The sequence below is a fragment of the Gloeophyllum trabeum genome, assembly GCF_000344685.1.
Source record: "Gloeophyllum trabeum ATCC 11539 unplaced genomic scaffold GLOTRscaffold_00007, whole genome shotgun sequence".
NCBI classification, from domain to species: Eukaryota; Fungi; Basidiomycota; class Agaricomycetes; order Gloeophyllales; family Gloeophyllaceae; genus Gloeophyllum; species Gloeophyllum trabeum.
In genome coordinates this window covers 1049249-1072241 of record NW_006920416.1, presented here as the reverse complement: position 1 = coordinate 1072241, position 22993 = coordinate 1049249, and the positions used below count along the sequence as shown (strand labels likewise).

The following is a 22993-nucleotide window of genomic DNA, read 5'->3' as shown; positions in this document are numbered from 1 at the left end:
TAACCAAGGTCTGCTTAGAGTCTGAACTAAGCCACCACTATGGACGGCGTTAGTCTGCAGTCGCTGCCATACGATCTGCTGCTCAATGTTGCTCAACATCTCGAGCTAAGGGATATTCATGCTCTGCAGTCCGTAAGTCCGAGTCGCGTTGTAGTGCTTGAGGCTATCTGACCGCCGACATGTGGCAAAGTGCTGTAGGTCATTAAAAGATTTTGTGGCAACGCGTCCAGTCTTCCGCAGTCTGGCACATGGACTACTGCGCCGGTGCCGTGCACTCCCATTGCTGGGCTTCCAACGGATAAGCGATCTTTCGACAGAACAGCTGGTGTCTGCGGTGATTAAGGCGGATCGGCTGGAACGTGCGTGGATAACCAGGACGCCGAGACCCGCACCGTGCACCCCATATGACGACCCGAAGGTGTCCGTGGACGACTCGCACTCGAGATGCTGGTATAAAGTTGTGAGCGCGCCACCGGGTGAAGAAGTTGATTGGCTATCACCTATCACGTCAAGCTACACTCTGTGCGCGACTAAAAGTGGGAAGGTCATCTGCTGGGATGTCCAGCGGGACTGTGTCCTCGCCGAATGGGATCCTAGTCAACGGTGGGAGCTATGGAAGTGTAGGGTGGAGTTCGAGGAAAAGACAGTGTTCTTTGCAATGGCGAAGGTCGTGGAAGGCCAGTGAGTGCATCCATCCTTGACACCTGTACGGGTGACCTATCTTCCCGGTAATTGAGCTCACGTGTATCCTGCAGAGCCGAAGAAAGGGTAATGGAATTCATGCTCATGAAACTCCAGTTTCCATCCATCGGTGATGGGGAATCGGAGGCGAATACTCCCACATTCTCCGAAGTAACGAGGTTCAGAACCATTGGCATTGTTATGAATGTCTTCCTCTTGGATCCGTCTTCTAGGCTGCTAGCGGCCTTTGTCTGGGTTCCGGCCTCTAATTCCATCGGCCTGTACAGTCTGCTCGACTGGGGTGAACCCCGGTATGTCTTCATTGATACTGGAATCGAATGTGTGAGTCCCTTTGGGGTTATAAGTCGGCACGGGGCCACTGACGACCGTTCTCAGTCATTCTCTTCAAATTGGTCGTGCATATTCTACAATGAGAGTATAGTCATCCATGCCGAAGAGAGCGAGTCTGCTTTCCAGCACTTTTATCCAGTGTCACTGCTACAACAGCATTCTCAACCATTGACTCGCTCTAACTCCTTTGTTCCTTGTCTTAGCGGTCGCGTGCTGCCGGTATACACCATCAGCCAGCCCTTCATCTTCCCTCGCCGGAGTCCTGAATTATTAACGGAAGTAGAACTAGTACCAGACGATGTTGCTCCTGCAAGTGGCCAAACGACGGGGGCCACGGTCCAGATACAGATTCACGCACCTGGGGGAGATGCTCCGCCTGTAATGATTCCAGTGATGAACGGCTACGCTACCGGAAATCACGGTAGGTACGCTAATTCCTTGCCGCTGCGCTCGATACTCATGCCGATGTTTATGCAGACGACAGTCATCAAGAAAACGGTGACGCCACCACTGATCTACTCAACCCATATCCCTTTCCTCCATGGTATCCGGAAAGTGCACACTTTGTACGGCAATGGTGGCCGACGCTTCCGGACATACCGAGACTGAGCTGTACCGTGGTCCTTCTGGCATCGCACGACCCCGAGACCCACGAAGATTCCTACATATTAACTCAGCATTACTTCAAAGTGCCTCTGGATGACCACTCTAAAGAGTCGATTGACGAAGCTGGCTGCTCTTCATCCGGGGCATGTCCCAAATCGCGAAGACTACAAGGCGAAGGATTTTCGGATGCATGCGAAGAGGACATGATGCGCATGTGGTACGTCAGCAAGCCCTTCGAGGTGGTGGGCGTTCCGGAGGCGATGGAGGAAGACGAGGACGGCTTTCCCGGCGGCAGACGACGACCGCTTGTCGCCGTGGACTTTGGGCATGCTGCTTGGATCGAATACGTTCCGGACGAGGAGGGGGCGGCAGGCGAACCGCGCGCTACAAAGAGGTTGAGATTTGTTTCTTTTCCCCCGATCTCCGACGGGGGAACTCGGCTAAAGACTAGCCAGGGAAAAGGGAAGGGTAGGAATGATGAGGTGGAAGGACAGGTCCGGACGCTGGAAATACCGGAAGGGCTGAATTTGGACAGCGTCGAGACCATCAATATAGACCAGAGCCACGGGTCTATTATCCTTTCGGTCAGCGAGGGGAAGATTTTTATTGTATTTTATGAGTAGTGCGTACGTATATATGGTGTCGGGGTTGTGCTTCAGATTACGGTCATCACACTGGAAGGGACACAATGTAATGATTTCTAGGTGAGCGCTGGTATGTTCACTCTACGCAACAGATGTCAGCCCTAATGAATATCTTCCAGGATTAAGCTTGTTGATAATGCTCTGTAGAGACAGTATTGCCGTTTGCTGCTATGACCCTGTGCATTCTGCCGGGCCGGGCGAATGATGAAGAAGACTTCTTATGCCGCATGTCCACCATATTTATGATATCACGCCCGCCTTACCCCTTCTACACCTCCGCTTGATATAGACGACACTTCTGAAGGATATCAAGTGACCGTCAAGCCGTTCCCAATTGACATGCATCATCTACGATATATAAGCGCATCGGCCCCCTGGGTGGCCATTGCATGGGACACTTAGTCGCCATGAGGTTCCTCCACCGAGGACGGAGCGCAGTGCGATTCATGGTGATATTCAGCTTGCCATGCGTATTGGCGACTGGTCTGGTCCCGTTCACTTCCACAGTGGTACCAATTAGCGATTTGTTCAATAACGAAGCAGCTTCGGTCAATGGCGTAGGTGGTGACTTTGATGGAGTTGGCTCGAGCTACGATGCCACTTTGTTGCCTACGGGACAGTGGGCGTATGATGGGATCACGGTGCGTATCATATCTTTTCATTTGTTTGTACTGCTGTGGTCTAGCTTGCATCTAGTATCAATTGCCAGAGTTTTGGGGCAGCGGAAATGACAATGTCGTGACTCAAGGTCAGACAGTCAAATTGATGGAGCCTTTGCAATCGCATCAGATCCACATGTTATATGCTCTGGATGGATACGGAGGTAAGAAGATATGTCTAGTGTTCAATTATCCTGATGAATTGTCGCAGGTCAGTCGGACACACCGAAGACCTTCACCCTAACTTTCGTTGACAATTCGACGGAGGTAATACAGAGTGCGTCTCAGCCTCCGTTATGTTATGTTTTGACCGATTAAGCATTCGACATCAGTGTCTGCGAAAAGCTGGCAAAGGTGGCCAATCATAAACAGTGGGGTTATCAACACGTTAGTTTATTTCTTTACACTACCGACATTCTTCCATTGACGAGAGCTGTAGTCCGTACTCCTTCATCAACGGCACCTCAACGAAGAATACGAATACAACTTCCATATTTCAGTGGTCGGCATCAATACCTTCACGAAGTGCTCTTGAAAGTATCGTGCTTGCGCCAGATGATGTGCCCGGACTGCGCCTTCACGTCTTCGCCATCTCTGTCACGGCTTCTGCGACACTGTCTGACACTTCCGCCGGGCCTATCCTATCCGTTCGCCGAGCTCGGTCTTCCACACGCTGGGAACTCGTTAACAACACCCGTGCGCAGGCGATCCAGGTGACAGTGGCTAATCTATTACCCATCAGTGCATTTTCCACCAATACCTCCATCAATTCTCCATATACGATTGAAATAACGGGAGCCAGCGTTGAAACTGTTGTTCCCGGGAAGATTCGGCGTCTAATTGCGTCAGACCAAGTCAGTGCGGACGTGCTGGTTATCGCCAACAGCACGTCGAACGCGACGGTCTCTGTGAAAGATGAACAAGGGACATTAGTAGGGACATCAGACGGTTGGCCGCTCACGCCACTGCCCACAGAGTGGACAACGGACCCGGAACTACTGAGTACTCACGAGACACCTACTTGGGTATGTCTTTGGTCTGGATGACTAGTTCTCGCAGGCTCACTGTTCATTCTAAGTATAATCAAGCGAAGTACGGTATATTGTGAGTGCATTTAGATCACGATCTGCGATGTCACGATCAATTCTGTCCTTCCATAGCGTACACTGGGGAGTATATAGCGTTCCAGCATGGGTACGTCACACGTAACTCCTAGAGCTGAATTTTTGTTAATTTCAGTTCAGGCCCCGCCGACGACATATGCTGAATGGTACAAGTGCGTGCATATGTCAACTCATATCTTCCTGTGCTGAGGGTTGCTTCTAGCTGGAACTTGCACAATCCCGCGAACTCCAGTAACCCCTTCTGGGTACATCATCTGGATACTTACGGACCTGTGAGTCTTGTAAAGGCCATCACTTGACTGCATTTGTGCTGACAATATTGTGTCCCTCCAGGACGTGGTCTACGATGACTTCATCGCCAACTTTACAGCCAGCAAATTCAACGCTTCGGCATGGCTGGACCTCTTTGATAATGCAGGTGCCAAGTACTTCGTACTGGTATCGGTGAGTGTCTCGTGGGTAGACCGTGCGTACCTCATGAGAACCACTGTCGGGTGATAGAAGCATCACGATGGTTTTGCCCTCTTCGATACTGGCAACACTTCGGCTCGTAATAGTATCAACCTGGGGCCTCGACGAGATTTAGTCGCAGAACTCTTTGACGTCGCCAGTCAAGAGAAGCCGTGGATGCACAAGGGAACTTATTTTTCAATGCCGGAGTGGTAAGTGGCAATGATACGTATGCTTTGCGAGGTCTTCTGACAGTCTGGCCAAGGTTCAACCCTGACTATGCTCCATACGGCTTCGGCGAATGGCCGGGAGGACTAGCTCACAATGCCTTCTATCCTTCTGAGTTGGAGCCTTATACTGGACACACGAACATATCCGACTATCTGACAGATTTGCAATTGCCTCAGATGCTGACCCTGGCTGAGAAATACGGCACCGAGATCATGGCGAGTACAAGACTTCATGTTCCTGTTCGTACACTCATATGAACACTCAGTGGTGCGATATCGGCGGTCCGAACAAGACCCCGGAGTTTGCAGCGCAGTTCTATAACAACGCATTTGCGAAAGGTATCCAGGTGCTCATGAACGATCGTATGTGTCTCAGCCGATGCGACGCGCTTCCCACTCAAATGACACGCTTCGCCGCAGGATGTGGTGCTCTGCCAGAGCTCTACACACCCGAGTACCAGACCCTGGGAGCCATCCAGACACAAAAATGGGAGACCAATGAGGGCATGGATCCGTTCAGCTACGGCCTCAACACCAACACAAATGCCAGCCAGTACAAGAATGCGACGACAATAATTCAAACACTGGTAGATGTCGTCTCAAAGAACGGCAACTAGTAAGCGGATGCGTTGGTGGAGCACGCTTCGAGTATTCATCAGCTGTCAGTCTTTTGGATGTAGGCCCTACAGCGGAAGGCGAGATAATTGCACCGATGGCCGATAATCTCCTGGCTGCGGGACAGTGGCTGGCGAACTCCGGTGCTTGCGTCTATGATACGGTGAGTGTCGTCGCATATTCTAACGCAACTCGTGGGTTACCGACGTTGAAATACTGACTCTGCAATCCAGACCTACTGGTTCAAAGGCGCCCAAGACTCAGTCAATGGCACACTGCGCTTTCTGACCACGCCGGACACGTTCTGCATCGTATCCTTCGACAAGCCCTCACAGCAGCTCGCTGTACACGCGCAGATCCCCATATTGCCAGGCGACGAGATCGTGTACCTCGGCGATCCAAACGGTAATGAGACTTCACTTTCGTGGTCGGTAGATCCGGAGACGGGGTACCTAACAGTGGATTTGGGTGGCCTCTCGTTGGATCCTGCAGGTGGAGCGGAAGCGTGGGCTTTCCAGGTGAAATATAAGTCGTAGGGAAACGGATTGGTGACCTTGGTCGTGCATATGCAGTAACACCTAACCTTAACGTATTGTGGTCACAATTATTACCTTCCGCTTATCGGCTAGCCAATGATATTTGAGGCGATTTATCGACAACACGCACCTGGAGATTGTCCACTTTATACATACAAAGTTACAGTACGAGGCGTTGGCATGCCATGACCACGATACACGTATAAACAACTATCGAGTCTTGGATCTAGAGATACAGCGCATAATTTCTCCGAGTAGTGATAGATGCAGGTCTTCGCTGAATGTTGGCCCTCGGGGTGATCGAGGGATCAATGGATTGTGACCTACTCGACGATTCGACAGCGCCGATCATTCGCAGATTAAATGCAAATGAGTCCATTAAAGTAGGTAGCAACCGGGATCATCCATTCGAAGCTCCCGCTTTCCTGGACCTCTGAGCAATGGCAGTTGAGCAGTTGGTGAGTGTTGCGCGCCATTCAAGCCTCTGCAGAACAAAGCAGGGTCAAGATCATGATGAAGGCGAGGGCAAGAGGCGGGAATGTCGACTTCATAAACAGGGATATAAGCAGTGCAGCAGCCGAGACCTTCAGCCTTTGTCAGAAGCGATCATATAGAGCGACCGATGTGCGATCATCAGAGTATTGTTCCGCTGTAGATGCAAAAAGGGGCGGTGGCGTGAGATGACAAGGGCATGACACTTGCTTCCACGCAAGGACCAGCGGTTGTGACGGGGTGTGGGACGGCATGTGATGCTGGCTTATAAGCACAGAGTGAGCGTCGCCAAGGAGGGGAACAATAGGATGGGCACGAGGGACGTTTAAGTAGGCCTGAAGCGTTCTTCAAGAACCAGAAAATCTATTCATTCTGAAAGGCGATATGAGCGAGACGGGCAGAGTTTGAACGTACGTAGGGACTGTATTACGAGCGCTGCTCCGGGATCGTCAGAGGCATCGTGGTGTACTATGTGAGATTCAAGTGAAGGATCTCACCATATGTCAGATGCAGTCAGTTCCTTCAGACGCTTGTCTATCCCGCAGTTCATTGATGTCTGGCCCCGCTATCCCCACTGAGTGGGTCGGAGATTCAACTTGCAGCAGGAGCCTCACAGCAGCCCAAGGAGATCTAAACATGCAGTATCGACATCGTAGAGACAGGGCCCTACTGATATATCACTAACCGAGTCAGACCGGGTATAGACTTTCGGTTTAGTACCGGTGAATGGTGGGCATGATTCAGGACAAACCGAGAAGCGCGATGGTGGCGTACGATGAGAGCTGACCGCATTCCACTGTGAACTTGAGGTTTCCCGTCTTTTCCTTCCTGCGACGTCCACCGCAGTGGATATACCTGCCGGCTGATAGTTATTAAGCGTGCTCGTCGTCGTGCTCGTCCTCGAGGAGTCGTCTATCAATAGAGAGCATCAAGAAAGGCTCGGACATTACCGCGTTTATTTCCGTTTCGTGCTAAGTCTACGCGAGCTATACCTGTTTCGTCCGTCTCACTCTCCTCAGTCGACGTGCACGCTCTTGCTTTCCTCAGCTCTCTGGTCTTGGTGTCCTGGGATTCCTGGACGAACTGGAGTCAGAGGCAAAACTTTGCAGGCGCGTCCGGTGCGCGGTGGACGAAGACAAAAGCAATATCCATTGCTGTATATTTGTAGAAAAGGTGTAACGTTCCACGCTCGTTCTGTCTGGCGCGTCGCGAGCAGGAGACGATGCTGCGAAGAGGCGGACAGCCCTCTTCGAGCTCTCTGAACCCCCAGGACCCCGCTACGCCGACCTCGACAACTTCACCCTCCTTGCACGTCTTCCCTCGTTCGACTTCACCTGGTATTGCAACTTTCTTCTCCAAGCCATCGAAATGGTTCGCTCGCACGCCGGCCCATGGCCGCCAGGCTCCTACAGGAGCTGAGCCGAGGGCCAGTACGAGCTCTACCGGTCGCAAACCCAAGATATCCCATCCCACTGATCCCAGGCCTATTCTACCGAGTCTGAAGTCTGATCCCTATATCACTGCTACCAGGTGAGTATCGTATACTCCATAAGCTCATCATGCTCGGCCTCTGGGAAGGGAGGGGGACGGATTGACTTGACTATATGCTAAACGTCACCTGCAGATCCGTTCTTGACTTATCACTGCAACGCACGGACACAAGCTTCGACGCCTCTCCGTCCTTCTCTAACCCCGGCTCCCCGCTTTCTCCCAGCGGTAGCACAGGACTGGGTGACTTGCGCAACATCTCTCGCAAAGCCTGGTCCCGATCCGCTGATGACCTCGGGAAATTCTCTGCTTCCGAGGACCCTGCATTTCACGCCAAAGTAGAACAGTATCGTAACCGCAGTGCAAGCAACAGCAGTAGTCTCGCTCCCTCGCTCCAGTCACAGCATCCCTTTCCGACTACGAACATCACACCCCTCTCGTCGTCGCCCCCCCAAAGCGTGCTCGCGTCGTCACCAGTGCCGAGCAACTCTTCGCCCTCCCTTTCCCCAGGCGGGCCTGGACATGTGCATTCCCGCTCGCAGTCCTTCACGCCGCGCATGCCCTCGAAGCTGACCGCCCCCAAGCTCGCGTTCGGGCCGTCCAGTCCGAGCAGGAAAGGCTCCGCGTCATCTGAGCGAGAGATCGACGCTCTCAATCAGAGAGAGAAGGACCGACATGGTCCTTCTGTCCAGGGGCGGGGCGCATTCCCCTTCCACTTCGGCCCGGGTGCCTCTAGCAAGGTCAACCTGGCTTCGCAGCCATCCTCCAGCCACAACCAGAAGGACCCATCCTCCCCACTCCTTGCTCCTCCCGCCATCATCGAGCCTGAGCAGGAAGCGGAGAGCAGCGACCGGTCTAAACGGATGTCGCAGATCATCCATCACTCGGGCTTTGTGAACTACCACGCCGACTTTTCCTTGGCAGATTGCCACAACGGTAGCCTCAACCTCAGCAAGGGATGGAAGCCCTACAAACTCGTGCTGAAGGGGACTAAGCTGTACTTCTACAAACCACCCAGTGACAAGATTGCGGCGGTGAAGGAGCTGTTCCCGACATCCCTTGTGCCTGCGCTTGAAGAGGCTCTTGATCAGGAAGAGCTGGAGGCGCCAGTTGTCAAGGAAAAGGAGGAGGTTAGGGATACGAGGAAGAAAAGGGCTTTCTGGGGCCGAAGGACTCACCCCGAGCTCGTGTTCGAGGGCAAAGTTGTTACGAGTGGCACAATGGAGGCCCTCGTGCATGAAGCTGTTTTTGGCACGGTCACTATGAGCCAGTCGCCGGGCGGAGAGACCCACGCGGACACCACGACGACACGGAACAACGCATCTTGGCACAGTTTCGCTTCCTCCGTATTGCTATGTCTCCCGGCCCTCGCTGGACGAAGCAAAGTAGAGACCGAATTAATCCGCTGCTGCAGCTATCTCGTCAGCGGGGCTCCTGACGACACGAAGGACGCACTCCGTGCCAGGGTGGCCTGGATTGCCGGCGAGTACCTGCGGTATCATGGAACACCAGTCAATCGGGAGAATTGGGAGGAATATAGAAAAGATACAATCCCGGATTTTCCAGCTGATGCGGCGTTCGTCGGGGAAGTCACATCTCTCCCCTCGTCTTCGTCTCTCCAAGGGCTTTATGTGCCGTCGCCTCGTCCAGAGGATGCTCAATGGGGCACGTTCTCCCCCAGCTTAGGCGTATTCTCTCCTAGACTTGGTCAGACTGATAAGATGGTCTCCCTTCTGGATGCCCTGAATTTGCGCGAGCCAGCTTCGATGACCGGTCCCTCTAATTCTCACAGCGAGCGGGAGAATACGCCAGGCCCCTCTGCGACCGGCCCTGTTTGGGCTGCACTTGAGCGCGAGGGGCTTACGAGAGAAAACCTGCTTAGGCTCGACCCGCATTTGGTCGCCCTCAGTTTATCGGTCTACCATAGGCGGGCTTTGGAGCTTGCACCGGTCAACCTGACGTTCGCGCAATGTGTCCACAACAACGACGACCTCAATCCAGAGAAGGCGGCGTCCGAGGCAAATACATCATCATTCCACGCCTTCTTTGGGAGCGACGATAATCTCCACTGGCTCACTAAGCTGATTCTTAATCAGATTCTCGGCGCTGACCGCTCGTCGCGCGTGTACCCTGCCCCCGCGCCTACCCTCTCTGGTGGTCGATCATCGGAAGACAGGGCGGGACAGACATCTCGTACTCATTCTCGATCAGAGGTGATTTCTACGTGGGCCAAGATCGCAGAAGTGTGCCGCATGTCGGGAGATGAATCTTCCTGGCAGGCTATCAAGGCGGCGCTGTGCTCGCGCCCAGTAGCGCGCCTGGAGAAGGCGTGGAAGAGGGTAGATGCCCAGGCTCAAGCCGCTGTGGAGTCATGGGTTTACCCCGATAGCGATGGGAACGTCGCTACCGTCAAAGAACCCAAGACGACTCCCTGGGGTGGTGATGCGAGGGAAAAGATCAAGGCGTCCCTCTCCAAGGCTTCCATACCCGACAGGGAAGACGAGTGGCTGATCGCCCCCTTGCAGAGAGTAAGGGGCGACTTCGAGGACCTTCGCAATACGTTCTCGCTTTGTTTCAGAAGATCCGAGTTGACGGATACGTCAGACGTGGACGCAAAGAAATTGGTCGAAATGTGGCAGGAATACGTTCTGGATGGATCCACTGCTGCGAAATTCAGCCGGTACGTACACAATTAGATGAAGCTCCGCTTGATCTGAACGACCTTTCGCATTCAGTGTAGACCAGTTCATGTCGTTGTCACTAGCTGCTGAACCTCGGCGAAAAGGCTTGTTTGAGCCGCACTTCTGGACAAAGACACCGCCTTCTGCAATGCCAACGTCACACCCCCTCGTCCCGCTTTTGCTTGTCGAACCACTCCCGACAGTCACATTCATTGACAGGTCGCAGTTACTTCGAAATCGAGTCGATAGTGGTCCTACTAGTCTCGTGATTGAGGACAATCAGTTTGCTATGTTAATGCGTTCGGATCATCGACTGGGACGCCGAGATTCCGACCGCATTGCTAACAAAGGACTAAACAATGTGAGCGGACGCGACCTGGGTGGTACTGTCATTCCTGTCTTCGATGGCGAACTGCTGCTAGTTGTTCAACCGTGGAATCCCGACTCAAGGGCGCCGTCGAGGTCGTCATCTCGAGCACGTTCACGCCCGCCTAGTTCCGCTGACCCTGGCTCTCCGGAGAAACCGGTTAGCCGTGCACCCTCCATTCGAGTGAAACCTGGTGCATCGCAAGGGTTGGATCGCAAGCCTAGCGTAGCACGCCGTAGTTCTCTCCCGGCCATCTCACAGCGGCCCAATCATGTAGTCACTGAGCCGTCATCCGAGCGGCCTCTACGGGTAGTCGTGAAAGCTGGTACCCTAGATCGGCTGGTTGATGTGCTTGTACATGGTCTGCTGGGGGTATCTGTATCGGTCGCAGATGACAATGGTGAGATGCCTCTCAATCAGCGTCGGACGCGAGAGCTCCGCGTGGATCGCGCGGAATTCGTGGACGTCTGGTGGAACGCTTTCCGCAGCTTTATGACCCCATTAGTATTTTTCGAAGTAAGTCGAACTGTTCTTTACCGGGAGAACACCATCTAACCCTCTGAAGCTCCTCTGCAAGCGATACAATGCTGCTCACCCGAAACCTGAGTATGAATCTACACACTGTATCCGCACAGTTGAGACGAGAATCGCAGTACTCGATACCCTGAGAGAATGGCTCGAAATAGGCGGAGGAGCCCAGGACTGCTTAGATGATCCCCAACTTTTCGCAGCGGCGCAGGCCTTCCTGGATCGCAATGACCTGTGTCCTTCGGATTCATCGATGGAAGACCAGGGTGCACGGCAAATTTTGGAGATTCTAAGTACTGACTTGAGGAGCCTCCGTCAGTCCTTCTACGCTCAGACCCAGAAACCCAAGGCCAGGACAGTGGTCTCGGGAGAGATCAGCACCAAACAAAGTAGATATGACTATGGTAGGGAAGCACCTGATGTGGACAGCATAAGCCCCGAGGAGTTAGTCGGCAACCTCGATGCAATGGCGACAGCTGTGTGCAGCAACGTCACGGAGGAGGTAGTTTTTATATCTTTGGCTCCGTTTCCGGAATGCTCACAACGAAAATGTAGGATTTGTTTGTAACGGCCGACTTGTTTGAAGTCCAGATGGCGGATCGAGTAGCCTGGTTCTTGCCGCCACAATTCACTCAATCGAGTGAAGAAGTCGACATTCATACGATTTATTCGCACGTTCTCAATTGCGAACCGTCACCCCTCATCGCAGAGCTGACGCACGACACGATCTATCGGCTTCTACCTCCCAGTATCAGAAGTTGCATCCGTGCTTTCACGATACTGCATAAATGGCTTGTATCGAAACTTGTGGCGCCTAAAGTTGGGTCCCGTGTCCGACAAGCGCGCATGAATCTATATCTGCAAGCACTCGAGCTATGCAGGTTAAGAAACTCAGATGCTACATCGAGCCGAAACCCCGCTGACTGTCCTTGCGTCCGATCCTTCGTCGAAAGTACCGTCGTATCGGCAATCCTTAGCGTGGAGAGCCGCCTGCATCACAGTTCTTGGTATAATGTTGCCGCAGCTAGGGGCACGGGCTGCGAATCAATCTCCGCTCTCCTTAGCAAGCCCCAGGTGCGATCGGTGGAAAATAAGGAAAGTCTTACTGTGGATATGGGTTGGGTCTTGGAACGTATGCTGGAAGTCATGAGCGTCTCTGACACGTTGAGCTCTGCCGACAATGAAAGCCAGACCTTAGTGAATTACGAGAAAAGACGGTATGTTCGAGTCGCAATGTGCTGTGTCGCATCCCACTTATCTGTGCATCAGGTATTTACGCTCCATCATAGTCAACACTGTCTCGGAGTCTGGGCCACGTCGTAACCGAAAGCGCCGAGAGGTTGACCGACGTGATTTCGACCGCTTAAACAATATAGAAAAGGAGGTTAACCATGTTGACTTTGACTATCGAGCGATCAAGGAAGAGGCGTACCGAGAGTCTATGCAAGCGAACAATGGCTTGGCTGGTCCTAGGAAGGGTCATAGACCGTTCCACAAACACGTTGTGGCGCAGCAGGAAAAGAACAAGAGGGACAAGTATCTACGAGACCGACTCAGCCGGGAAAAGAAGCTAGAGCAGCAGCGGATGGATCGTCGTGAGGATTACCTCAACAAAGCTATGCATGTTCGAAGGCCTGTTGCGACAGGACAGAAGCAACATAGAAATAAGAAAAGCATGTCCACTGCTTTCTTCCAGTTTATGAGGCCCATATCCAGTGCATTCTTGTCGGAAACTCCCGCGGGCGTAGGCGTGAAGCGGACTGCAGAAGAGCTAGACTTCATTCCGGGCAACAAACCCTCGTTTACGCTCAGTGCTGCCGATGCTGGAGTGGCACCGTTTATCAACAACGAGCGCTCGTATCTGTTCCGGCTCGACACCGAAGACGGCGGTCATTACCTTCTTCAAGCAATAAACAAACAAGCCCTGAAGAAGTGGATTGACACCATTGGCAGAGTGTCTAAGACTGCAGCCCAGAGGCGACTTACATACCTAGGGCCGCCTCAATCCGAGCTCTCGGACCATATGGCCTCTGGTTCGACTTTGCATTCCAGAGACCCCAGAGCTGGTGAGTACGGGTTCCTTGCTTCTCCGCTACCGCTAAGAGATTCCCTAGTCTTCGGCGTCGATCTTGAAGTGTTGGTGCACAGAGATAAGTCGAATGATGATAAAAAGCCAGTTGCCGTTCCAGTCTTCCTCGAACGGTGCCTCTCGGAGATCGAGAATCGTGGCCTCACGGAATCAGGGATATGTGAGCATTTTTCATAAACATTTGAGGTTTGTTCTGACAGTTGGACATAAGATCGAGTAGCAGGTGCCAGCTCCGATATTCAGATGCTTAAGAGCGCGATCAACCAAGGTCGGCGCGGTTCTCCGGTCGGGTTCAATCCGAGTCTTACGTGGTTTGAAAGGCGAATGGCCCGTTACGCCGTTAACTGATATTTATGCTGTCTGTGATCTGGTCAAACACTGGCTTCGTGATCTTCCCAGACCTATATTGCCTTCGTCTTCCTATCTTGAAATTCTTGCTGCTGCGAGTGAGTTCCTTCATGAATAACCGATCTGCAGGGATTTACTTGTGCATTAGAACTCGACGATCTCGATTCGAAGCTAGTCCGGCTTAGGGACATCGTGCAAGCCCTTCCTTCTGCCAATTTTGAAGTACTGAAGCGCGTAGCTGAACATCTGGACAGGTGGGTCTATTTCAATACTCGCGAGCTTCGTGCTGACCTTAATCATCCAGAGTCACTGACTATGAAGATCAAAACCACATGACGGCCAAGAACTTGGCCATCGTCTTCAGCCCTAGTCTCCTACGCGCTCCGGATGGCAATTTCATGGCTTTCATGAGTAATCTAGGACACCTTCATGAGTTCGTGAAGGTCCTTATAGGCCATGTAAGTAACAGTCATGATGTCGAACATGAACACTCATTGAACCATCCCACCCAGTTCCATGTGATCTTCGATGAGGATCAGGAGGTCGAGCTAGATCCGGACGATGACGAATTTGACGAACCCATCTTAGAAGAAGACGAGGAAGACCTGGCTCCTTCTCCGTCCCCTTCCCCCTCCCCCGAGCCCGATACCGGTTCCGGTGATTCCCCAGATGTACATGATACCCCGCTGCAAGGACTTTCATAGCCGCTGTACTACATCCAGCACGCATTCCTTCCCTTGCGTTATTGATATCTCATGGGCCACGGACTGTTTACCCCCTTGCAAGTTACCCCAGGCTTGAATCGTATATCACTCATAGACGGACTCCTGTCTTATAATCTGCATCGCCATTTACTTCATACGTGTTTCAGTAGTGTTCCCTTTAACCGCCGTCCTGTCAGGGGTAGGGATGATAATTAGGGATAATGTGTAACACGCTTGACTCCACCAGTGAACTCGCTGGATGTGACAACAAAAAATCCAGTATAAATTCGCGAAGCCCAGTATAACGATTATCTAGCTTTGGACGAAATAGAACCTTTAGCAGGACCATCCCCAAGTTGCTTCCACCACTGCGTCGAACCTTTCTTCTTTCCAGCAGAGGAGTGAGACCTTTCTTCAACTCCCTCTTCAGTTTTATGGTTCCACGACCTCTTCACGACAACCGACAATCCCGAGCTGATGCCTTTTCTGCCTCCTCCGGGGAACTCAGTTGTCGGATCAGATTCTTGCCCGTCAACACTGTCGTGTTTCCGTTTCTTTGAATTTCCCTTCGAGATCGCGCCCAAAAGCTCTGGAAGCGGCATCCTCTTGCCTCGTTCCCATTCTTTGCGGTGTAGTCGATAGAGCGCCATCGTTGCTCGGGCATCCGTGACCTATTAGCCTTGTCAATCGAACGCGCCGCGGGACAGCAGCACAGGTACTCACACTCGAGTGTTCTCCACTCTGGATTGTCATTCCTAGCTCTTGCTGGACTAGGTTCCGAAGAGCGGGATAGCGACTGCGGGTAAGCTTGTGCTTGCCAGCCAAATGCTGGGTATCTCGCGTTTGGGGGCGCGGGTGTGATAACAGCAAGGCCTGATACACATTTAGCGGTCGCATACAGCCAGGATACGGATCACGTACTTTCAAGTCGTTGAAGACCGCATGCCCAACTAATATTCGATCCTTCAACAGCTCCGCCACTTTCGCCTGCACCTCGTTGAAAGGTTTTGCTACACGGACTTAGACGCAACTCGCAGTATTCAGACACAGAGAGAGCACGTACCGTTCACCATGTCTGCGGGCCGGATGCCGCTGTACTGCGTTCGGTAGTCGACTACTCGTTCCCGTTGCCGCACAAACTCGTCCAACTGCACGGCTCCGTAGTAATTGACCAAGCTGACCCTAGCAAGGGACGACTCTGCACCGTCTATACCGACGCCCACCATTTCACAGTCCAGAGCCAGGTACTTCCCGGGTCTGTATGCTGTTACTCAGGGGATGAGTGATTGATACGATAGCCTTCATTGACTCACGCTTGCTGAGCCGTGGTATACTCCAGCTCCCCTAGTATCATCTGCCGAAGCCAGGGCAGTGACTCGCCATTTTTGCTTGCAGGTAAATCTGCCGCAGACGGACTGACGAACGCGGAAGCCTTGGAGGACGACGCGTGCTTGAATTCCGCGGAATCGACAGAGCTGACCGTGGCCACGGACGTCTGGCGCTCGCTTCTTTGCCGTTTCCGAGGTCTATCGTCTCCACTTTGTGATTTCGACGATTTCGTAGAGGAAATGGAAGCCTTCTGAGACAGTGTATTAGGATATATGCTGGTACATTAGTTGAAGACGAGACATAAGAGGCCAATGAATGCAGTACGATACTATACCTTCTTCAACGCTAACCAGTTACCAGAGGGTTTCGCCTGCGCTCGAGAGTGGGTCATCGTACAATAGCCCGTGTATTCGATTCGCCTTGCCCAGCGTTCAGTCCTCTGTTGCATAAAGTGGTACAGACACCCGGATGACACCAAAACCGAGCCTAACTAGGCTTGTGACAATGTACGTAGTCACAAGCCTAGTTAGCCTTGAAAACCTTATTCTGGTACCCCACCGGACCTCCCCCCTAGGTACCCCACCTGTACGCTCTGACTTGAAGGCTCGGGGGGTAGGGCTGCTGTAGTACACTTCACCGCCTACAGTAGTATAATAAGGCTTGGGCATCTCTGCTTCCTCCGTCCTCAACTCCTGTCCTCGCTGTCTCCGCCGTCGACGACCGCCTGGCCAGGAGTCTAGTAACAGACCCCAACCCTAGGCATACCATCACGTGTCGTACATGGCATCACCGCTCCGTCCGCCGACGACGAGCACGACTAAGTATACCACTTGTATGTAGCGGTAAAATTCTGCAATAAATCTTTTTTAATACAGTGCCCCTCCTTTGAGAGGGGTTATGCCAAACCCGCAATACGTCGCACTTTTCGACCAACCGGCAAGGACCGGCGTGCCATGTTTGGCTCCAGTGGCACACGGCTACACAGTGCGGACTTAGAATTATCTCGCGTCCCTTGCAGCTAGACTCCGGTCCATGCATAGACTTACATATTGAAGTAAACAATCAGTACTAAATTCCATCTCAATTCACCGTAGCAGCTACATGCTGTGAACTGCACTCCACAGCAGCTACAGGCTGTGAACTTTGCACACCAAATCAAGGAGGAGCTAAATATCTCTTGTATACGTCAAAGATTCGAAATAATTACTTTAAATTATATCCATTGGGACATGCATCCTGCGCTTTCCGGGAGACGTCCCGCAGGATGGCAATAAGTGTTCAGCTGGCCAGGCAAACCACCTCTCTCTGGCTGCATTTGTGCAAGCACCTATGCGATAATTAATCCATCCCATCCCGCAAAGGAGTAACTTGAAGATGCCGGCGCCAGACGGAGCTTCCCGAGTAAACTTGTGTGACCGATTCAAAATGTCTGCGCTGTCATTGCGGGACCGCTATCGCCGTCCTAAACATTGTGCTCACTGTTCTCGGCGTCGGCCGCACCTGCATCCGCACTGAGCCGTAGGTTCCACAAAGAGTGCAGATGTATCTGGATATAGTTTCGGATATTCAGAGCCCGAGTATAGGCAAATTTGACGCCTATTAGTGTGCACCGGTGTGATCTGTTCCAAAGCCCTCTTGACCGCCGTCCACGCTTCATTCGCGGTATCGCTGCCAAATCGACTGTGTTCTCCGCTGAACGTGGATACAACTACCTTCCCATTGTTGCGCAACTGGTTCGGATGGTATGCCACAGCCTTTACGTATTCAAGAAGCACTTCAATTTCTTCTACTGACTCTGATGGGATAGACCTGGATACCAGAAGATCGTCAATTAACTTTGTACTCGGCCTTCCCTGACACTCCTGAGGCTTCACGTCATATAAAAGCTGATGAACAGCTTGGAGGGCAAGCCGCTTTCTTCTGCTGCTTGGTAGCATTGCAAGGCACGGTCCCTTTGCCAGTCCTCGCGGCCCACGTTGAGAGCAAAGCCGTCTCTATCCCAGTACGTGGGGTAAGCACCGCTCCGCAGGACCAAGGATGACGCGCTTACAGAGCGTGCCTATGGGCGAGTCTGATATCGTCAAGCCAGTCGTGAACGGTATACGGCTAGCCCATGTAGTGTGTATGAAGGTCGAATGGATCGTGACATTTATTTATGTAAGCAGTGAGACGTTGTTTTCACTCACATACTTAGGTATTTCCAACCATGAAGCTGTGAAGTGGTCGATAATCGATGAAGACTGCTTAAGGAAGATCTACTAACTGAGCTACCACGCCTTTGTTTCCCTTCTGCAATACAGAATGCATAGGCGTCATTTCCTCGGTATTAGGCGAGCAGTGCGACGACGGTGGGGGCGTGGACTTGTGGGTCCGTAATTATGTCTGTTCAATTTGGTGAAGTAAGTCCTGACCAATCAGAAACGTTGTAACTTACCAGTCACGAACTACAATGAGTCACGTGAGTATATCACGCGACTGTGACACGTTTCCCAATATTATATCACAGACTCGCGTGAGCTTCACTGGCCACTATGTCGTTTGCGCAACCTCTCGCGACGCCTGTTCAGGTTCATTTAGTAGGGTGCTCGGGAGACTGGGGGCGATTCTCGCCTGACATTGCCGCTGTGCTTCTCGGGCTTGATACTCATCCAGTTCAGACTCAGGATATAATTCTTCGCGAGGTGAGTTCGACCGCTACGTATTCTGTCGTTCTCTGTAATCGCTAACTTCGAAAACAGTTATCACTAGATAAGCGGGAAACGCTTATGCGCACTGCGTGGAAGGTTTTCGAGCGCCTGCTTCTCCTTCTCGAGGCTGAGCACTGTGCGCCCCAATTGGGAAAAGACCCTCGAACTGCGATCGTCGGTCCGTTCGCTACAGAGGCTCTTCGCGAAATCTTGCCAGGGTCACATATGCAGTCAGTGCTTTGAAAGTCTCATGATCGCACAGCTGATTATCTGGCAGTTTTGAATCTTCCTACGCACGAGCCGTGTATCCCTGTGAGTCGTACATCTCTTCTCCCGCAAGCCTTTTTCCGCACCATGGTCGCGCCACCTTCCTGACAACCCCGGTCTCATTGACCGGCAGTTCGTCCTTGGTACAAGATATGCCCACCCGAGGTGTGACTACCCAAGAAGAACACGAGGAAGGAACAAGGCAGTGCTATCGGTCTTCTGAAATGCATGAATTGGACAAGCAAAGCATTAGCGTCACCGGGGAGTTCTCCGGCGCCATTCATAATCCGTTCTCTGACCTCACCATTGCATCCGACGACGAGCGCCAACATTTCGGTGCTGCGCACCTGCTTTTACCGTGTCCCCCGCATGATCAAGTATTATTCACGCTGGTCTGTGTTGCGGAAGAGGCCGAGATCTACAGTGCCATGTGCAGCGCGCTCATGCAGCGTGACCTCTTTGGTATTCGCGATGTGCTCGTCGGATTTGCATTCTCCCCCGATGAGTGTACGCTTCAGCTGGTTCTTGGATGGCTGGAAGATGACATCTCGCATTCATGCGTGAGTTACCTGCCTTTCTCTCCTGGATGATGCTGCTATTTTGAGCACAGCTTCAGGTTCATGTAGCCCACGCTGATCCCACAATCTACCGAGCGGTGCACGGCCTCGGCGTATTCGACCTATCTGACAGGCATTCGGCTTGGGTGCATGCACTATTTCTCGCCACTCTTCGCCAGGCGCTAACCGCATCCGCTTGCGCCGCGCGGACTCATGCCCCGGAGACATATCGGCGCTTATCGAAGGGGGACAACAGGTCCTGGCGCATAGATCTCATCACGGAGGGTGGACACGTTGAGGGGTGCGATACGGATCCTCATCAGCGTGTGATGCACTGGCTCGCAAACTGCATGTGAGTGCCACTCACACCTTCCGTGCCTCAGAGAAATAACGTCCACAGGATTGCGGAAGGTTCGGACACTTTGCCACATCCCATCTTCGACATGCAGCCGGGGCCTCTGTCAGTCACTCTCATCTATCCTATCTTATGTATTGCTCATATCCGGTTCCAGGATGAGAAGCAGGAGTCGCTCCTCGCAGAGAGGGTGAGCCATTCTCCGACTTGCTTGCTTCATGACTCACGTAGTGTAAGGAGAACCACAGGAAGGCATGTCTGACGATAATCAAGTTAATAACGATCAGCTATTGACATACGCATAGCCAGGTGCCTTCTTCTTCGTTGCAGTACGTCGTTTTCCATTTTATTTTGTCTTTTCCTTGCACGTGGCAGATAGTCTGACCTGTGCTCCAGTTCGGTTCCCGAAGGTGTGGCCATCGACTCTTGGGCAAACAAGTCTTTGCAAGATCGGTATAATGAGCTCCTAAAACAGCAACTTGCGTACGTGCCTTTTGTCTCTTATGGTGCTTGGCTCTCATGTCTGCTCAGTGAAACACCCATTACTGCGTGCGTACTAGGCATGCAGTACGACCCTTGTCGGACCCTCTGACTGTTTGGCATTCAGCTATGCTCGAGCGAAGAGTGTCGTGAGTGCCTCCAGGCCAGTTTGCGTCCTGCCTTAGCGAAGTCCTTTCCCTGATATGTTAACAGCCCTGCCAAGGATAGTCGAGATGTTACGTGTGATCGTCCAACAGAGATTTATGTGGACCGCTGTATCGCATCTGCTGCGTTCCCGCCCGTGTATCAATCTGTGTACCTTATCCCCCAGGTCTTGTATAACGTCATACAGAAGGTTCTCCTTCCCAGATTATGCCCTGTGCATGTACGTCTAGGATCATCTGTGTTGACACTGCTGACCTTTGCTGCAGCCGCTCCCGTCCGTGAGCTTGACCTCGGCGGAGAAGATAATCCGAAACTACGACCACGAGAGAAAATGCCTCATATACGACACTAAAGAAACTGGAGAATTTCGCATGCTCAACGTGAGTTCCTGACCCAGATTTGCTCATGTATGCTGATATTGACGTGTGATCTCCTATCAGGCAGAGCATACGCATGTCTGGTACCGATATCATAGCGAACTGGCCCTTCAGCAAGTGCTCCGGGCATATTGTGCATTTGATCTCCTGCTCCCCATCGATGACGACCAGTCGGCAATCGCTCGAAGACTTCTCATGGCACGACTACCCAATACATTGTATCAGTCGGAACAGATGTCGAGTGGCGCGGGACTATGGCCTGATTCGAACGAAATGGAGTGTAGGCAACAATGGGACGGTATCATTAGTAGTTATCTGAGCGGACGGGCCCCAGTTCCTATCACTGCTGAGGCAGAGTTGGGTTATCACATGCACAGTCGGCAAGTGTTGGTTCATCCTGTGGAAGTTTCCTGACTTCAACTTGGTTACTATAGCCTGGAACGGCGCACCCCGCTTTCTCGAAACACTCTGTTCGATGTGATCTGCAGCGAACGGGACAACAAGGAAGACGGATCCGACCTTGAGCACGACCATTACTTTGCTTTCGCCAGTGTATACGCCAGCACCAAATCTTACTTGTTGACCAAATACAGTTTTCCCTCTCCGTCTTCAATGAAAATCCTGTCAGGTGACAAATTGATCAGTGACCTGGTGGATGACTTTTCTTCCTCGATGCAGGATTTTTGTGCTCGCGCGGATCGGAATTTCAAGCAGGAGCGAAACTGGCGGACAACTGGGATGTCTATGTATGTCAACCACTCAGCTAAACTGGAAGCGCTTTATGCGCGTACGCTGCAGCACGAGTTTGACTATGCCATCTGCGATGGTATCGTATTTGCCGAAATCCCGAATGTCTTCGAGGATGTGGACCACCATCTCAAGGATCTGATACTCAGTTCCTGGATTGTGGGCACCTTCAAGCCACGTAGCTCAAAGCATGATCCGACGGAAGACTTGAAAGAAGAGGATGCCATTGATATCACATCGCGAGAGGATGAACCATTGCGGGATTCCGCGCCGCTACTAGCTCAAGAGATTCGCCGGTTCACGCGTGCAATGCAGCCTGCGGCATTATTGGCCGATGGTTCGTTTACATTATGTTGTCTTATTTCAAGGAATTAAATGTGTCCTCAACAGGCGAGATTCCCCAAGGTGCCACCACTGACTCACCATCTGATGCTCAGGCTGGGCAAGTGCCCTTGGCAAACGCCAGCCTTTCAATGGCTGTCAGTGCCCCGTCTCAGAAGACGCCCAGCCTGACACCTACTGATGCAGTCTCCGGTCCGAAAATGGACCATGCGGCTAGTGGCTCACCCCAAGCCGGGGAGTGGAAGTGTAGGTTTCAATGTGTATCACTGTGAAGCTCTACTGACACCGCGCGCAGCCGTCTATTTACCAATCTTGTACTGCGAGTACAAACACGGTCGCATTCATCCGCTTCAGGGATTGAATCAAGCACGGGTCTACGTCTCTTCCGGCACCAAATATTATGAGACGATGGGCATGTTTGATGTGCCAGTCTTCGCCATCGCCACCGTCGGGACGAAGGGCAGGCTCCTATGTGGTTGGGCTGAACAAGTCCCAGCGCCGGACCCAACGCGGGAGGAGGATATAATGAAAGACCCTGTATGTGCTCCCGTTCCTTGGTGGCGTAGTCGATTATTGACTCCCTCCTGAACAGGCTATTAAAGTTATTCACCGTATTGCGGACACAAACTGCCCTGAATGGGACCTTCGGAGCAGCTCGGACGCCATTGATTTCGCGTCTTTCCTCACGCTGCTCCGCACCAGACATATACCAGATGTTGTGCGCATTTTTAACCAGAAGAGGGCCGAGTACCTGGAGGCGTGGCGTGACGAGTCCAAGCGGGAGCGCTTTTGGTGGACCATGAAACACCAGCGCAAGAGCCAGGCATACGCCGACGCACAGAAGAGGTTGAAGAATGAGGACACGAAACGCTACGAGCAACTACAAGATGAGATGCGTGCTATTCTTGAAGAGAATAGGAAGCTGAGGGACGCCCAGGTGCAGCGGATGGCAGAGCGAGACCAGAAGGAGGCTGATGATGCAGAGTGGCAACGCCGGCGAGATGAGCAGAGAGCAGAGAGAAATGCAAGGGCTGAGAGGCGTAGTCAATCGAGAGAGGAGTAGCCGAGGCTAGAGTGATCACTAGTACTTATGA

At 52.3% G+C, this 22993-nt stretch overlaps 5 protein-coding genes across 5 annotated transcripts; 4 read left to right on the top strand and 1 right to left on the bottom strand.

Moving 5' to 3' along the window:
* Positions 1-39: 39 nt before the first annotated feature.
* GLOTRDRAFT_116216 (uncharacterized protein) lies at positions 40-2283 on the top strand (the record flags this gene model as incomplete). The annotated part of the gene is made up of 5 exons (XM_007868207.1): positions 40-132; positions 191-681; positions 756-1023; positions 1078-1291; positions 1510-2283. The coding sequence occupies 5 exons, from the start codon at positions 40-42 to the stop codon at positions 2259-2261; spliced, it is 1818 nt and encodes a 605-aa protein (XP_007866398.1). The 3' UTR covers positions 2262-2283.
* A 454-nt stretch (positions 2284-2737) lies between these two features.
* On the top strand, positions 2738-6023 carry GLOTRDRAFT_61165 (glycoside hydrolase). The gene is made up of 16 exons (XM_007868206.1): positions 2738-2923; positions 2979-3105; positions 3153-3218; positions 3274-3328; positions 3381-3966; positions 4020-4045; positions 4102-4135; positions 4186-4217; positions 4268-4337; positions 4399-4509; positions 4567-4727; positions 4781-4961; positions 5012-5108; positions 5166-5361; positions 5412-5523; positions 5594-6023. Exons 2-16 carry the CDS (start codon positions 3048-3050, stop codon positions 5894-5896), a joined length of 2088 nt encoding a protein of 695 aa, XP_007866397.1. The 5' UTR covers positions 2738-2923; positions 2979-3047; the 3' UTR covers positions 5897-6023.
* Positions 6024-8570: 2547 nt separating this feature from the next.
* On the top strand, positions 8571-14737 carry GLOTRDRAFT_61161 (uncharacterized protein). The gene is made up of 12 exons (XM_007868205.1): positions 8571-9132; positions 9163-10556; positions 10612-11440; positions 11490-11954; positions 12008-12669; positions 12722-13518; positions 13567-13701; positions 13753-13809; positions 13862-13987; positions 14038-14143; positions 14194-14347; positions 14402-14737. Exons 1-12 carry the CDS (start codon positions 8740-8742, stop codon positions 14591-14593), a joined length of 5310 nt encoding a protein of 1769 aa, XP_007866396.1. The 5' UTR covers positions 8571-8739; the 3' UTR covers positions 14594-14737.
* Positions 14738-14826: 89 nt separating this feature from the next.
* Positions 14827-16313, bottom strand: GLOTRDRAFT_138856 (uncharacterized protein; the record flags this gene model as incomplete). Its single annotated transcript, XM_007868204.1, has 6 exons — positions 14827-15264; positions 15317-15466; positions 15515-15603; positions 15657-15850; positions 15907-16172; positions 16257-16313. 6 exons carry the CDS (start codon positions 16311-16313, stop codon positions 14902-14904), a joined length of 1119 nt encoding a protein of 372 aa, XP_007866395.1. The 3' UTR covers positions 14827-14901.
* Positions 16314-18453: 2140 nt separating this feature from the next.
* Positions 18454-22976, top strand: GLOTRDRAFT_138855 (uncharacterized protein; the record flags this gene model as incomplete). The annotated part of the gene is made up of 17 exons (XM_007868203.1): positions 18454-18603; positions 18661-18839; positions 18887-19436; positions 19493-19785; positions 19834-19978; positions 20098-20117; positions 20185-20271; positions 20320-20337; positions 20396-20417; positions 20492-20653; positions 20700-20813; positions 20874-21090; positions 21145-21196; positions 21245-21894; positions 21948-22145; positions 22195-22436; positions 22492-22976. The coding sequence occupies 17 exons, from the start codon at positions 18454-18456 to the stop codon at positions 22960-22962; spliced, it is 3570 nt and encodes a 1189-aa protein (XP_007866394.1). The 3' UTR covers positions 22963-22976.
* Between the last annotated feature and the right edge of the window lie 17 nt (positions 22977-22993).